Source organism: Salmo salar, chromosome ssa02 (assembly GCF_905237065.1).
Source record: "Salmo salar chromosome ssa02, Ssal_v3.1, whole genome shotgun sequence".
Lineage (NCBI taxonomy): Eukaryota > Metazoa > Chordata > Actinopteri > Salmoniformes > Salmonidae > Salmo > Salmo salar.
This window is the reverse complement of record NC_059443.1, coordinates 82945095-82961312: the sequence shown is the minus strand read 5'-3', so window position 1 is coordinate 82961312 and position 16218 is coordinate 82945095. Positions and strand designations below refer to the sequence as shown.

At 38.4% G+C, this 16218-nt stretch overlaps 1 protein-coding gene across 1 annotated transcript; it reads right to left on the bottom strand.

Annotated features, from left to right (window-relative positions):
- Positions 1–794: 794 nt before the first annotated feature.
- LOC106595183 (zinc finger protein 436-like) lies at positions 795–12383 on the bottom strand. Its single transcript, XM_045713432.1, has 5 exons — positions 11881–12383; positions 7412–8067; positions 3264–3278; positions 2762–3092; positions 795–1957 (listed from the first exon to the last, which is right to left on the bottom strand). The coding sequence occupies exons 1-5, from the start codon at positions 12161–12163 to the stop codon at positions 1215–1217; spliced, it is 2028 nt and encodes a 675-aa protein (XP_045569388.1). The 5' UTR covers positions 12164–12383; the 3' UTR covers positions 795–1214.
- Between the last annotated feature and the right edge of the window lie 3835 nt (positions 12384–16218).

Sequence of the window (16218 nt, the reverse complement as noted above, 5' to 3'; positions counted from 1 at the left end):
CTTGTGGGGTATGCATGGGTGTCCGAGCTGTGTGCCACTAGTTTAGACAGACAACTCGGTGCATTCAACATGTCAATATCTCTCACAAATAAAAGTAGTGATGAAGTCACTCTCCTCCACTTTGAGCCAGGAGAGATTGACATGCATATTATTAATATTAGCTCTCTGTGTACATCCAAGGGCCAGCCATGCTGCCGTTCTGAGCCAATTGCAATTTTCCTAAGCACTTTTTTGTGGCACCTTACCCCACGACTGAACAGTAGTCAAGTTGCGACAAGGCCTGTAGGACCTGCCTTGTTGATAGTGTTGTTAAGGCACAGCATCACTTTATTATAGATAGACTTCTCCCCATCTTAGCTACTACTGCATCAATATGTTTTGACTATGACGGTTTACAATTCAGGGTTACTCAAAGCACTTTAGTCATCTCAACTTGCTCAATTTCTACATTATTTATTACAAGAGGTAGTTGAGGTTTAGGGTTTAGTGAGTGTTTTGTTCCAAATACAATACTAGCTCTTTGTTGAGTGTTGCAGTCATTTCAGTTGCTGTAGTAGCTGACGTGTATAGTGTTGAGTCATCCGCATACATAGACACTCTGACTTTACTCAAAGTCAGTGGCATGTCGTTAGTAAACATTTTAAAAAGCAAGGGGCCTAAACAGCTACCCTGGGGAATTCCTGATTCTTACTGGATTATATTTGAGAGGCTTCCATTAAAGAACACCCTCCATGTTATGTTAGACAAGTAACACTTTATCCACATTATAGCAGTGAGTGTAAAGCCATAACACATACATTTTTCCAGCAGCAGACTATGATCGATAATGTCAAAAGCAGCATTGAAGTCTAACAAGACTTGTTGATCAGAACAGATTTGTAATGAGTGAGTATTTAAAACGAAGTTAACAAACATATCACAATATGCAGCTGGGTCTATACTGCTCCGACATGGTGTAACAATGCATCATGTAGATGTACAATACCAGTCAAAAGTTTGGACACGCCTACTCATTCAAAGGGTTTTATTTATTTTTTACTATTTTCTACATTGTAGAATAATAGTGAAGACATCAAAACTATGAAATAACACATACGGAATCATGTAGTAACCAAAAAGTGTAAAACACATCAAAATATATTTTATATTTCAGATTCTTCAAAGTAGCCACCCTTTACTGTTCAGCAGCCTACATATGTCCTATGTCCTACTGTTCAGCAGCCTACATCCTTATCTCCTGTGTGTATTCTCTCATGTCTTCTCATGTGACCTAACTGGTTAAAACGCTTTCCACACTGGGAGCAGTGATGAGGCTTCTCTCCTGTGTGCGTCCTCTCATGTCTTCTCAGGTCCCCTAACCAAGCAAAACTCTTTTCACATTGGGAGCAGTGGTAGGGCTTCTCCCCTGTGTGTATTCTCTCATGCTGTTTCAGTTGTCCTTTCAGGTTAAAACTCTTTCCACACTGGGAGCAGTGATGAGGCTTATCTCCTGTGTGTGTCCTCTCATGTATTTTCAGGCTCGCTAACAAGGAAAAACTCTTTCCACACTGGGAGCATTGGAAAGGTTTATCTCGCTTCTCTCCTGTGTGTATTCTCTCATGCTCTTTCAGGTATTCTTTCCGGTTAAAACTCTTTCCACACTGGGAGCAGTGATGAGGCTTCTCTCCTGTGTGTATTCTCTCATGTATTTTTAGGTTCCCTAACTGAATAAATATCTTTCCACACTGAGAGCAGTGATGAGGAGTATCTCTTGCGTGTGTCCTCTCATGCCTTTTCAGGCTCGCTAACAAGGAAAAACTCTTTCCACACAGGGAGCATTCGAAAGGCTTCTCTCCTGTGTGTATTCTCTCATGGCGTTTCAGGTCCCCTAACTGTTTAAAACCCTTTCCACAGTGGGAGCAGTTGTGTCGTCTTGCTGGTTTGGACGTCTCTGGTTCCTCTGAGTCTGGTCTTTCTCCTGCCAAAGACAGAGTGTTTATTTAAATAGAGATCTGAATGAAACCTCCACAACTCTCTTGCTAGGAGGTTGAATCCAAATCAGATCCCTCAACCTGAGGCCAGTTTACAAAAAAAATCTAATAAAAAAATAATCTTGGTGTAATTTGAAAAACAAAAGATGTAGACTCTTCTAGTGGCAGACGTGACAAAATGTTTACCATCCAATTTTACTTAATTCAACGTTACAGTTAACTTTATCAATTATATTAACCCATATTTTAAGATGACATAAAATGGACAGCGTATGGTTAGCAATGGTCATCACACTGGATTAATGATATCCTGAAAACATATCAAGCTCATTTAGATCGTCCTGTGTGTCATGACATCATAAACACATCTTGCTTTGATAATTTAACGTTTCCTAAACAGCGCCAACGTTAGGCTACTGCAGCATCACTCTACCCGTGATGTCAAAGTAATTTTTGATAAGGTACGAAAATGAACTAAACGATTTGGTATCATTTTGATTATGGAAGATTGAATACGTGTGCGTGAAACTGTTTTCATGGAATAATTCGTAGCTGTCGTTTCTATCTGAGTATTAGAGAACATCCGACTCCGTTTTCCCTCACAGAAAACACACTGTACCGTAAAGTGTTGTCACTTCGCGTAAGAAAATGTAGGTGGAAACAGAAGCGTGGGTGGCTTGACAGCGTTTTGCGAATGACGGCTCACTTGACCGCAGTCTTTAACCCGACACATTAGTTCAATAGTTCAACAACTACAGAGTTTGTTCCACTGTTTTGAAAATAGTGCTTACTGGTGTTAATCAGATCTCCTTTCTCCTCCAACGTGACCGTAATCTCCCCCTCCTCCTTCATTCCAAAAACGGCATCCTCCTCTTTCACTCTTAAAGCTTCTTCGTTCACTGTAACAGCCTCACCCTCGACTTCTTTTTTAACTGTGACAGCCTCCTCTTCCTCCTCCTCTTTCACAAAAACTTCTTTCTCTGTCCAACAGACCTCTTCTTTAGCACGGGGGAAGTAGCGTGAGCTCATGGTCGAGGATGATATCAAGCTAGTTAGCATTAGCCGAGTGTTACTTAGCCAGATAGCTAAAAACGTAAATGATATGGAGCAAATACGCAGACAATGTGTTTAAAAAAACTGCGGTTAATATGAACAAAAATGGCCCAAAGAACTTCAATGTTGTGGTTTTATGTTGGCTAGCACGCTACCGAGGTGGATGAATTGTTGTTGTAGAAAAAGCGTCCCGTCCACTACATTATACGTCACGCAAGAGGCATCACATGAAAGACTCACGTCGCCATCTGCTGACTGGAGTGGGTAACACAGTTGAACAAAAACAGAATTCTGGAAAACAATGTAAACTAATAATTGTAGTTCTCTTACTTCTTACAGATAATAATTTCCTCTACGCAGATTTAGAAGCTGAATAGAGATTTGTACATTATTAACAAACCCTGTTAAGAATCAACCCGGTTACGAATCAACCCTGTTATAGTACACCCTGTTATTAATAAACCCTGTTATGATAAACCCTGTTATGATAAACCCTGTTATTAATAAACCCTGTTATGATAAACCCTGTTATGATAAACCCTGTTATTAATAAACGCTGTTATAAAAGGTGATGTGTTAAAAAAATCCTCTGTTTGTTCTTCTTCACATTAATAGTTTTTATCTCGGGGAGAGAGTACTATTCCTTTACAGGGGATCTGCAGTTCAAACAATAACAAAGCAGATACCCCACCCCTGTTTTGGTAAAAAACTGAGGCTGGAGAAATTCAACCACTCTCAAATTCATAGATTAATGGATGCAAAAACTGACCATCCATGATATTACAATTCTAGTTTATCCATGTTTTCAGGTTAACAGTGTTCACATTATTTACAAACAATGGAGTTAAACAGGTTGGGTTCTGATGAGGTACGACAGTTGAACTAAGCTCATAAGGCATTTATAAGTTCATATTCTTCAAGAGTCAATGGGTATATATCATTGATTTAAAAGTTTGAAATTGGATATATCAATCGCAGATTTCCCCTTTAAAGTCGCTCAGAAAAAACAAGCTCTGACTGGGAAAAATATCTTCCAATGGTCACCGAACTTTTATTTCCAATTCTGAAACTGCTGCATCTTCTTACACCAATGACTTTCCGACCTGAAAATCACTGATATCATGACTTGACCTCTCCCCCCTCCCCCGAATTCCACTTAACAGACGCAATCACTGGCACCATGCACTCCTCAGGCTATATGCTATCAATTTCTGTGGAGGGTTTGATGTGTTAGGGTTAAAAGCAGAGCTTGAACTGAGGGGGTGTGTGACGATATAGTTTTAACCCTTGTTATAGTGAATAGTAAAAAGCATAGGTTACCCCTTGTTGGTTTATAAATGGTGATTAAAAAACAATGATCCACGGTGCTTTCCACATATTCTACTAGCCTATCGAAGGTCTCGCTCAGCCTCAACATGGGGTCATGGTAGGCATACAGGCCTATGAAAAACATTGCATTTACAATATAAAGTCAAATATCATTATCCCATTATACCATTGAAAATATGGTTGTTTTAAATGCTCCGAAACTGAGAATATTAATGGTAGGCTATGCCTGTAGCAAAAGACCACTGAAACAGTATGTGTCTATCCATACACCAAACAGGTTAACAGATAAACACATGTTTGATGTTCGGGGGGGTGCATTGAATCAGGCTATTCAGTGCAGTTGTGTTCTTCCGTATAACCTATAGCCTAAACGGAACCCTTACAACAAAACATTGCAGTGTTGAAAGTGCAGTAAAAGAGCACTAACTGCAGTCGACTGTGGTATTTTGGAACAGAGTAAGCAGTAAGAATAATTGAAGTTACACTGCAGAATTACTGCAGTATAAAAAATATTTGTTATTTTGGACAAAGTATTTTGCAGTTTTACTCCACTCTGAATGCATTTTTTGCCCCCGTAAGGGAACCGAAAACTTCCCAGCCTGTGGCTCAGTTGGTAGAGCATGGTGTTTGCAATGGTGTTTGCAACGCCAGGGTTGTGGGTTCGATTCCCACGGGGGGCCAGTACGGGCGAAAAAAATGTATGAAATGAATTGAAATGTATGCATTCACTAGTGTAAGTCGCTCTGGATAAGAGCGTCTGCTAAATGACTAAAATGTAAAAATGTAAATCAAAGCCTGAACACTTTGGCTAGCCTCTATTTATTCTGGATTTGACAAATTATAGCCTGACTTCTAGGATCCTTTGACTTCTCCCCGCGACATATGTTTCCAATTAGACTAAATTGAGTCATGTGAATACTTTTAGAATGTTGACCTATTCATTTGAATAGGTTAACCATTATGATTAATGATATTTACTACCTTCTGCTTTTTATGAATAAACATTAAAATCGGTAAAAATCATAACTGGTTTAGATGTTCCGTATGGGTCCTTTGAATGTTCCTTTGTTTCCCATAAATGACTACTGCTTTATACCTGAACACGTTAAGGTGACGCCGAGGCCTATTCCTTGTAAAGATCAGGCTGTGTGTATTTCAGTATAACGGGTGTGAGGCGAAAACGCACTATAGGCATGTCTCTGTCTCCAGACAAATAGTATGCATTTATTTTGTCATAGAGTGGGTTGTTTAGGCTACCTATTGTTTGTTAATGTTGATGAATTCCCCGTTGTATCACCACCAGTAAATGTTCAACGTTAATTCCCGTCTTTATTCATCAAGAATGTTAATTTACGGTCATTTCTGTTAATGCAATTCATACTGCTACACTTCATAAACATGTTTTGTTTTATTTCATACCATTTACGAGTTTTGTCAATTATTTAATTGTTGTGTACAAAACAAAAATCAACCTGTTTAATAATAATAATAATGCTAATTAATAACAATAATGTTTAATAGTAATAATAATGTTTAATAATAATAATAATGGTTCATAATATTAATGTTTAATAATAATAATAATAATGTTTAATTGTAATAATGTTGAATAATAATGTTTAATAATAATAATGTTTAATTGTAATAATTGTTTAATAATAATAATGTTTAATAATAATAATGTTTAATAGTAATAATGTTTAATAGTAATAATGTTTAATAATAATAATGGTTCATAATAATAATGTTTAATAATAATAATATGTAATATTATAATAATATGGCCTGCTCCAGATTTGAGCTAACATCCCATTGGAACACCTGTGTGGGATCAACACTCAGTTTTCTATAGAAACATTCATTACGGATTCGCGTCTGAATGTCTTCTTTGTATTTTACATAGTCTAAAACAACCACAACACCCCCCTTGTCTGCAGGTTTGATGCAAAGATGACTCTTACATTAGTTCATTAAGTGCCTGTTCTTCTGTCCTGGTGAGGTTCTTCTGAATATGGCTTGTTTTTCTCATATATACCGACATTGTTGGACTGACCTACAACAGGTATTAATGGAGGAGTTGGTAACCATAGGACACATACATAGCTTCTTGTTGGACTGACCTACAACAGGTATTAATGGAGGAGTTGGTAACCATAGGACACATACTGACATAGCTTCTTGTTGGACTGACATACAACAGGTATTAATGGAGGAGTTATTAACCATAGGATAGAATGTGCTTTTTGGGTTTAAATCAGGAGCAGTTATTCGTTTTTTTAGGGGGAAGATCAGCTTTAATATTAAATCAAATTTTATTAGTCACATGCAACGAATACAACAGGTGTAGACTTTACAGTGAAATGCATACTTACAAGCCCCTAACCAACAATTCAGTAAAACATTTTTTAACAAAAGCAAGAATAAGAAATAAAAGTTACAAGTAATTAAAGAGCAGCAGTAAAATAACAATAGTGAGACCATATACAGGGGGGTACCGGTACAGAGTCAATGTGCGGCAGCACCAGTTAGTCGAGGTAATATGTACATGTACGTAGAGTTATTAAAGTGACTATGCATAGATGATGATAATAACAGAGAGTAGCAGCGAGGTAAAAGAGGGGGGAGGCAATTCAAATAGTCTGGGTAGCCATTTGATTAGATGTTCAGGAGTCTTATGGCTTGGACCTAGACTTGGCGCTCCAGTACAGCTTGCCGTGTGGCTGGAGTCTTTGACAATTTTTTGGGCCTTCCTCTGACACCGCCTGGTATAGAGGTCCTGGATGGCAAGAAGCTTGGCCCCGGTGATGTACTGGGCCGTACGCACTGCCCTCTGTAGTGCCTTGCGGACGGAGGCCGAGCAGTTGCCATACCAGGCAGTGATTCAACCAGTTAGGATGCTCTCGATGGTGCAGCTGTAGAACATTTAGAGGATCTGAGAACTCATGTCAAATCTTTTCAGTCTCCTGAGGGGGAATAGGCTTTGTCGTGCCCTCTTCACAACTGTCTGTCCTATGTCCTACTGTTCAGCAGCAAGCATCTGTCCTATGTCCTACTGTTCAGCAGCCTACATCCTTATCTCCTGTGTGTATTCTCTTATGTCTTCTCATGTGACCCAACCACGCAAAACTCTTTTCACATTGGGAGCAGTGGTAAGGCTTCTCCCCTGTGTGTATTATCTCATGCTGTTTCAGTTGTCCTTTCAACTTAAAACTCTTTCCACACTGGGAGCAGTGATGTGGCTTTTCCCCTGTGTGTATTCTATCATGTATTTTCAGGCTCGCTAACAACGAAAAATTATTTCCACACTTAGAGCATTGGAAAGGTTTATCTCGCTTCTCCCCGGTGTGTATTCTCTCGTGTTCTTTCAGGTATTCTTTCCGGTTAAAACTCTTTCCACACTGGGAGCAGTGATGAGGTTTTTCTCCTGTGTGTGTCATGCCATGTCTTTTCAGGCACCCTGATGAGAAAAAACTCTTTCCACACTGGGAGCAGTGATGAGGCTTTTCCCCTGTGTGTATCCTCTCATGTCTTTTCATGCTCGCTAACAAGGAAAAACACTTTCCACACTGGAAGCATTGGAAAGGCTTCTCCCCTGTGTGTATTCTCTCATGTCGTTTCAGACACCTTAACTGGTTAAAAATCATTCCACAGTGGGAGCAGTGGTGTCGTCTTGCTGGTTTGGACGTCTCTGGTTCCTCGGAGTCTGGTCTTTCTCCTGCCAAAGACAGAGTGTTTATTTAAATAGAGACCTGAATGAAACCTCCACATGATACAACTGTCAAGCTAGGAGGTTGAATCCAAATCACATCCCCCAATAACCATAGGCCAGTTTACAAAAAATGTCTAATTTAAAAGAATCTTGGTGTAATTTGAAAATCAAAATATGTAGAGTTCCAACTAGAATCTTGCTCTCATGGAATGTCATGTTTATAGGCTGAGCAAAGCTCTATAATAATAGATAATGTCATGTCTTTAGACTGAGCACAGCTCTATAATAATATAATAATAGATCATGTCATGTCTTTAGACTGAGCAGAGCTCTATAATAATAGATAATGTCATGTTTTTAGGCTGAGCAGAGCTCTATAATAATAGATAATGTCATGTTTTAAGGCTGAACAAAGCTCTATAATAATATATAATGTCATGTTTATAGGCTGAGCAGAGCTCTATAATAACTTCTTCGGGCTAAGGAGCAGTATTCGGAAGTTTGGATGAATGAGGTGCCCAAAGTAAACTGCCTGTTACTCAGGCCCAAAAGCTAGGATATGCATGTAATTGGTAGTATTGCATAGAAAACACTCTAAAGTTTCCAAAACTGTTAAAATAATATCTGTGAGTATAACAGAACTGATATAGCAGGCGAAAACCCGAGGAGAAGCCATCCAGAATTCTTTTTTTGGAGGTGACACCATTTAAAATGCCTGTCTATGAGGAAATCAATGGAATACCTCTCAGATTGCAGTTAACCTCTTGGGTCCACCCCTTCCCGTTCTGATCCCTGTGACGAGATTGCTTGACAAGATACATGGTGCGAAATTCAAAACAGCAAAAATCGAATAATTTCAATTTCTCACATTTGAAAGATAAACATCTCCTTAATCCAACCACGTTGTCCGATTTCAAAGAGGTTTTACGGCGAAAGCATAAAGTTAGATTATGTTAGGACAGTACATAGACAAAACATTACACACAGCCATTTTGAAAGCAAGCATATGTCACAAAAACCAAAACCACAGCTAAATGCAGCACTAACCTTTGATGATCTTCATCAGACGACACTCCTAGGACATTATGTTAGACAATACATGCATTTTTTGTTCTATCAAGTTCATATTTATATCCAAAAGCAGCATTTTACATCGGCGCATGACGTTCAGAAAATGTATCTCCCCCAAAACTGCCGGTGAATTTACAAAAATACTCATAAAACGTGGATAAAATATTAAACTGTTATTCAAAGAATTATAGATGAACATCTCCTGAATGCAACCGCATTGACTGATTTCAAAATAACTTTACTGGGAAAGCACACTTTGCAATAATCTGAGTACTGTGCTCAGAAAAATACACTACGCAATACAGATAGCCGCCATGTTGGAATCATCTAAAATCATAAATAACATTAGAAATATTCACTTACCTTTAAAAATCTTCATCAGAAGGCACTTCCAGGAATCCCAGGTCCACAACAAATGTTGTTTTGTTCGATAAAGTTAATAATTTATGTCCAAATAACTCCATGTTGTTCCATGTTTTTAGCGCGTTCAGTAGGCTACTCAAAATGTAGGGCGCGCGAGGGAAATGTCACGACGAAAAGCCCCCCCCAAAAATCTATTTACGTTCGTTCAAACATGTCAAACGTTGTATAGCATCAATCTTTAGGGCCATTTTAACGTGAAACGTCAGTAATATTTCAACCGGACCTTTCCTGTGTCTTGAAAAACGTTTTGGAACACAAGGTCTCATCTCACATGAACGCGCGACAATGAAGTGATGTCATCCCAGGGACATCAACTCCCATGCCTTCTCATTCGGTCTCTGTTCATCATAGACGCTTCAAACAACTTTCTAAAGACTGTTGACATCTAGTGGAAGCCTTAGGAAGTGCAAAATGAATCCTTTGTCACTGTGTGTTCCATTGGCAATGACTTGAAAATAGTACAGCCACAAGATTTTCATTTCCTGCTTGTATTTTTCTCAGGTTTTTGCCTGCCACATGAGTTCTGTTATACTTACAGACACCATTCAAACAGTTTTAGAAACTTCAGAGTGTACTAATAATATGCATATTCTAGTCTCTGGGCCAGAGTAGTAACCTTTTCAAATTGGGTACGTTTTTCATCCGGCCGTGAAAATACTGCCCCCTAGCCCCAACAGGTTAATAGGGCTTCCAGTAGATGTCAACAGATATTATGGACTACAGTATTTCAATCAGTGTCATAGGCGGCATTTGATCCATGGTAAACACCTTACAGATACAGCGACATTCTGGTACCTACTGTTAGTGCATAGACTACCTGTAGACTTCCAGTCATTTCACCAACGCTAGTTAGCGCTGGCTCGCGAAACATCTAACTTTATTCATGCTACACACACAGACATAAAAATGGTTTCCACGAGTTAATTGGACTCTGTAAAAATTGCCATAACCTCCCTTTAACAATTCCTACATTAAAAACAACATATTCAATGTAAAACTTGATTAGAATGTCCACAAAGCGTGACTTTGGGGTGATTTTAACAAAATGTAATCCATAGAAGTGTCCTTTGGCAGAATATGGTCATCATTAGGGGAAGGATTGTTGACATGTATTCAGGTCCAAAATGATCCGTGGGGCAGTGCTTGAGCCATCACTACAGAGCCAGGTTCGATCCCGCGCTGTGTCCGGGGAGAAAAAGTGGGTGAAAATAAAGGAAACCAACAAAGTGTTGTAACTGCCAATATAAAGGAAACCCCAACATAAAGTGTCTTGAGCGTTGGGCCCCCACAACAGCTTCAGTGTGCCTTGGCCTTTAAGGACATTAAACACTTCATGAGAATAGTTTGGAAAATACTCATCATAACTTGAATTTGTCTTAATGCTTTTATGATATTTAAATTAGTAGGATTTTGGTTCCCAATGGCAAGGAGGGATTGTTCTGATGGGCTTTGTATGCAGCATCATTTCTGTCTTTAGAATGCTTTGATCAACTGTAAGGGTTGTTCACGTCTCGTGATTTTTATACATTTCTATTGTTCCTTCTCTCTCTCATTATTACTTGAGGGTTCCCATGTTTTAGGTTATTCAGAAACAACTTCTAACTTTCTGACATAACCTAGAACTCAACAAAGTACTGAGTAAAGGGTCTGAATACTTTCCCGAATGTACAGTAAACAAGTGTTTTTCCAATGTTGTAGCTGTCATATGGGCATGTTATACATTACAATGTTAATGACAATAGATTAGGGATGTACTGATGGCAGACGTGACAAATTGTTTACCATCCAATGGTACTTAAACGTTAACTGTAATATAGAATTAGCAATTATGTTAACCCATATTTTAAATATGGTCATCACATTGGATTAATGATATTCTGAAAACATATCAAGCTCATTTAGATCGTCCTGTGTGTCATGACATCATAAACACATCTTGCTTTGATAATTTAACATTTCCTAAACAGCGCCAACGTTAGGCTACTACAGCATCACTCTACCCGTGATGTCAAAGTAATTTTTGATAAGGTACGAAAATGAACTAAACGATTTGGTATCACTTTGATTATGGAAGATTGAATACGTGTGCGTCAAACTGTTTGCTTGGAATAATTTGTAGCTGTCGTTTCTATCTGAGTATTAGAGAACATCCGACTCCGTTTCCCCTCACAGAAAACACACTGTACCGTAAAGTGTAGTCACTTCGCTTAAAAAAATTCACGCGGAAGTTTTGCGAATGACAGCTCACTTGACCACAGTCTTTAACACTACACATTACTTCAACAACTATAGAGTTTGTGCCACTGTTTTTAAGACAGTACTCACTGGTGTTAATCAGATCTCCAGTCTCCTCCAATGGGACGGTAATCTCCCCCTCCTCCTTCATTCCAAAAACTGCATCCTCCTCTTTCACTCTTAAAGATTCATCCCCTTCTTTCACTATAAATTCTTCCTCTTTCACGTCTTTCTCTTCTTTCACTGTAACAGCCTCACCCTCTACCTCTTTTTTAACTGTGACAGCCTCCTCTTCCTTCTCCTCTTTCACAAGAACTTCTTTCTCCGTCCAGCAGACCTCTTCTTTAGCACAGGGGAAGTAGCGGGAGCTCATGGTCGAGGATGTTAGCAAGTAAACTAGTTAGCATTAGCCGAGTGTTACTTAGCTAATAACATAAATAGCACATTAAATAGAGTAACTAGTAAATACGCAGACAGTGTGTTTAAAACACTGAGGTTAATATAAACAAAAATGGCCTAAAGAGCTTCAATGTTGTGGTTTTATGTTGGCTAGCACGCTACCGAGGTGGATGAATTGTTGTTGTAGAAAAAACGTCCCGTCCACTACATTATACGTCACGCAAGAGGCATCACCTGAGAGACTCACGTCGCCATCTGTTGACTGGAGTGGGTAACACAGTTGAACAAAAACAATATTCTGGAAAACAATGTAAACTAATAATTGTTAAATAACCAGTTCTCTTACTTCTTACAGATAAAAATTTCCTCTACGCAGATGTAGAAGCTGAATAGGGATTTGTTCATTATTGTAAACCTGTTACGGATCAACCCTGTTACGAGTAAACCCTGTTATAATAAACCCTGTTATTAATAAACCCTGTTATGATAAACCCTGTTATTAATAAACGCTGTTATAAAAGGTGATGTGTTAAAAAAAATCCTCTGTTTGTTCTTCTTCACATTAATAGTTTTTATCTCAGGGAGAGAGTACTATTCCTTTACAGGGGATCTGCAGTTCAAACAATAACAAAGCAGATACCCCACCCCTGTTTTGGTAAAAAACTGAGGCTGGAGAAATTCAACCACTCTCAAATTCATAGAGAAATGGATACAAGAACTGACCATCCATGATATTACAATTCTAGTTTATCCATGTTTTCAGGTTAACAGTGTTCACATTATTTACAAACAATGGAGTTAAACAGGTTGGGTTCTGATGAGGAAGGACAGTTGAACTAAGCTCATAAGTTCATATTCTTCAAGAGTCAATGGGTATATATGATTGATTTAGAAGTTTGACATTTGATGTAGCAATCGCAGATTTCCCCTTTAAAGTCGCTCAGAAAAAACAAGCTCTGACTGGGAAAAATATCTTCCAATGGTCACCGAACTTTCATTTCCAATTCTGAAACTGCTGCGTCTTCCTACACCTCTGACTTTCCGACCTGAAAATCACTGATATCATGACTTGACCTCTTCCCCCCTCCCCCGAATTCCACTTAACAGACGCAATCACTGGCACCATGCACTCCTCAGACTATATGCTATCAATTTCTGTGGAGGGTTTGATGTGTTAGGGTTAAAAGCAGAGCTTGAACTGAGGGGGTGTGTGACGATATAGTTTTAACCCTTGTTATAGTGAATAGTAAAAAGCATAGGTTACCCCTTGTTGGGTTATAAATGGTGATTAAAAAACAATGATCCACGGTGCTTTCCACATATTCTACTAGCCTATCGAAGGTCTCGCTCAGCCTCAACATGGGGTCATGGTAGGCATACAGGCCTATGAAAAACATTGCATTTACAATATAAAGTCAAATATCATTATCCCATTATACCATTGAAAATATGGTTGTTTTAAATGCTCCGGGAACTGAGAATATTAATGGTAGGCTATGCCTGTAGCAAAAGACCACTGAAACAGTATGTGTCTATCCATACACCAAACAGGTTAACAGATAAACACGTTTGATGTTCAACGTGTTGCATTGAATCAGGCTATTTATTTCAGTTGTGTTATTCCGTATAACCTATAACAAAAGATTGCAGTTTTGAAAGTGCAGTAAAAGTACACTAACTCAAATCAAATCAAATTTATGTACATAGCCCTTCTTACATGAGCTGATATCTCAAAGTGTTGTACAGAAACCCAGCCTAAAACCCCAAACAGCAAGCAATGCAGGTGTAAAAGCACGGTGTAGAAGCTACTAACTGCAGTCGACTGTGGTATTTTAGACGCAGTTAATGATATTTAGTCTTATGCTTTTTACAAATAAACATTAAAATCGGCAAAAAATTATAATTGGTTTAAATATTCGGGTCCTTTGAATTAGAGGTCGACCGATTAATCGGAATGGCCGATTAATTAGGGACGATTTCAAGTTTTCATAACAATCGGAAATCGGTATTTTTGGACTCCGATTTGGCCAATTAAAAAAAAAAATGTTGTAATTTTTTTTAGACCTTTATTTAACTAGGCAAGTCAGTTAAGAACACATTCTTATTTTCAATGACGGCCTAGGAACGGTGGGTTAACTGCTTTGTTCAGGGGCAGAAAAACAGATTTTTACCTTGTCAGCTCAGGGATTCAATCTTGCAACCTTACGGTTAACTAGTCCAACGTTCTAACCACCTGCTTTACATTGCACTCCATGAGGTTACACGAATGCAGTAAGAAGCCAAGGTAAGTTGCTAGCTAGCATTAAACTTATCTTATAAAAATCAATCAATCATAATCACTAGTTAACTACACATGGTTGATGATATTACTAGTTCATCTAGCCTGTCCTTCGTTGCATATAATCACTTAGGTACACGTTGCTCCAACCATAAACATCAGTGCCTTTCTTAAAATCAATACAGAAGTATATATTTTTAAACCTGCATATTTAGTTAATATTGCCTGCTAACATGAATTTCATTTAACTTGGGAAAATGTGTCACTTCTCTTGCAAACAGAGTCAGGGTATATGCAGCAGTTTGGGCCTCCTGGCTCGTTACGAACTGTGAAAACTGTGAAGACTATTCTTCCTAACAAAGACAGCCGACTTCGCCAAACGGGGATGATTTAACAAAAGCGCATTTGCGAAAAAAGCACAATCGTTGCACGACTGTACCTAACCATAAACATCAATGCCTTTCTTAAAATCAATACACAGAAGTATATATTTTTAAACCTGCATATTTAGCTAAATGAAATCCAGGTTAGCAGGCAATATTAACCAGGTGAAATTGTGTCATTTTGCGTTCATTGCACGCAGTCAGGGTATATGCAACACTTTGGGTAATTTGTCAGAATTTTACGTAATTATGACATAACACTGAAGGTTGTGCAATGTAACAGGAATAACGTTTTGTTTTCGAGATGATAGTTTCCGGATTCAACCATATTAATGACCTAAGGCTCGTGTTTCTGTGTGTTATTATGTTATAATTAAGTCTATGATTTGATAGAGCAGTCTGACTGAGTGATGGTAGGCAGCAGCAGGCTCCTAAGCGTTCATTCAAACAGCCCTTCGCAATGGATTGCGCTGTTTATGACTTCAAGCCTATCAACTCCCAAGATGAGGCTGGTGTAACCGATGTGAAATGGCTAGCTAGTTAGCGGGGTGCACGCTAATATCGTTTCAAACGTCACTTGCTCTACATGGGTAACGCTGCTTCGAGGGTGGCTGTTGTCGATGTGTTCCTGGTTCGAGCCCAGGTAGGAGCGAGGAGAGGGACGGAAGCTATACTCTTACACTGGCAATACTAAAGTGCCTATAAGAACATCCAATAGTCAAAGGTGTACGAAATACAAATCGTATAGAGAGAAATAGTCCTATAATTCCTATAATAACTACAACCTAAAACATCTTACCTGGGAATATTGAAGACTCATGTTAAAAGGAACCACCAGCTTTCATATGTTCTGAGCAAGGAACTTAAACGTTAGCTTTTTTACATGGCACATATTGCACTTTTACTTTCTTCTCCAACACTTTGTTTTTGCATTATTTAAATCAAATTGAACATGTTTCATTATTTATTTGAGGCTAAATAGATTTTATTGATGTATTATATTAAGTTTAAATAAGTGTTCATTCAGTATTGTTGTAATTGTCATTATTACAAATAAATAAATAAAGGAAAAAAAAGAAAGGAAAAAAAAAATTCCGGCCGATTAATCGGTATCGGCTATTGTTTTTGGCCCCCCAATAATCGGTATCGGCGTTGAAAAATCATAATCGGTCGACCTCTACTTTGAATGTTCCTTTGTTTTCCATAAATGACTACTGCTTTATACCTGAACACGTTTTTAAGGTGACATCAGTAATGGCAAGAGAGAAAAAATAAGAAACTCCCACACTGCTCCTGAAAGTGTCACTGCTCTTAATTAAACGTATCGGCCTCAAGGCCTTCGTCAGAGCTTTTGTGAGTTTTTTAAAT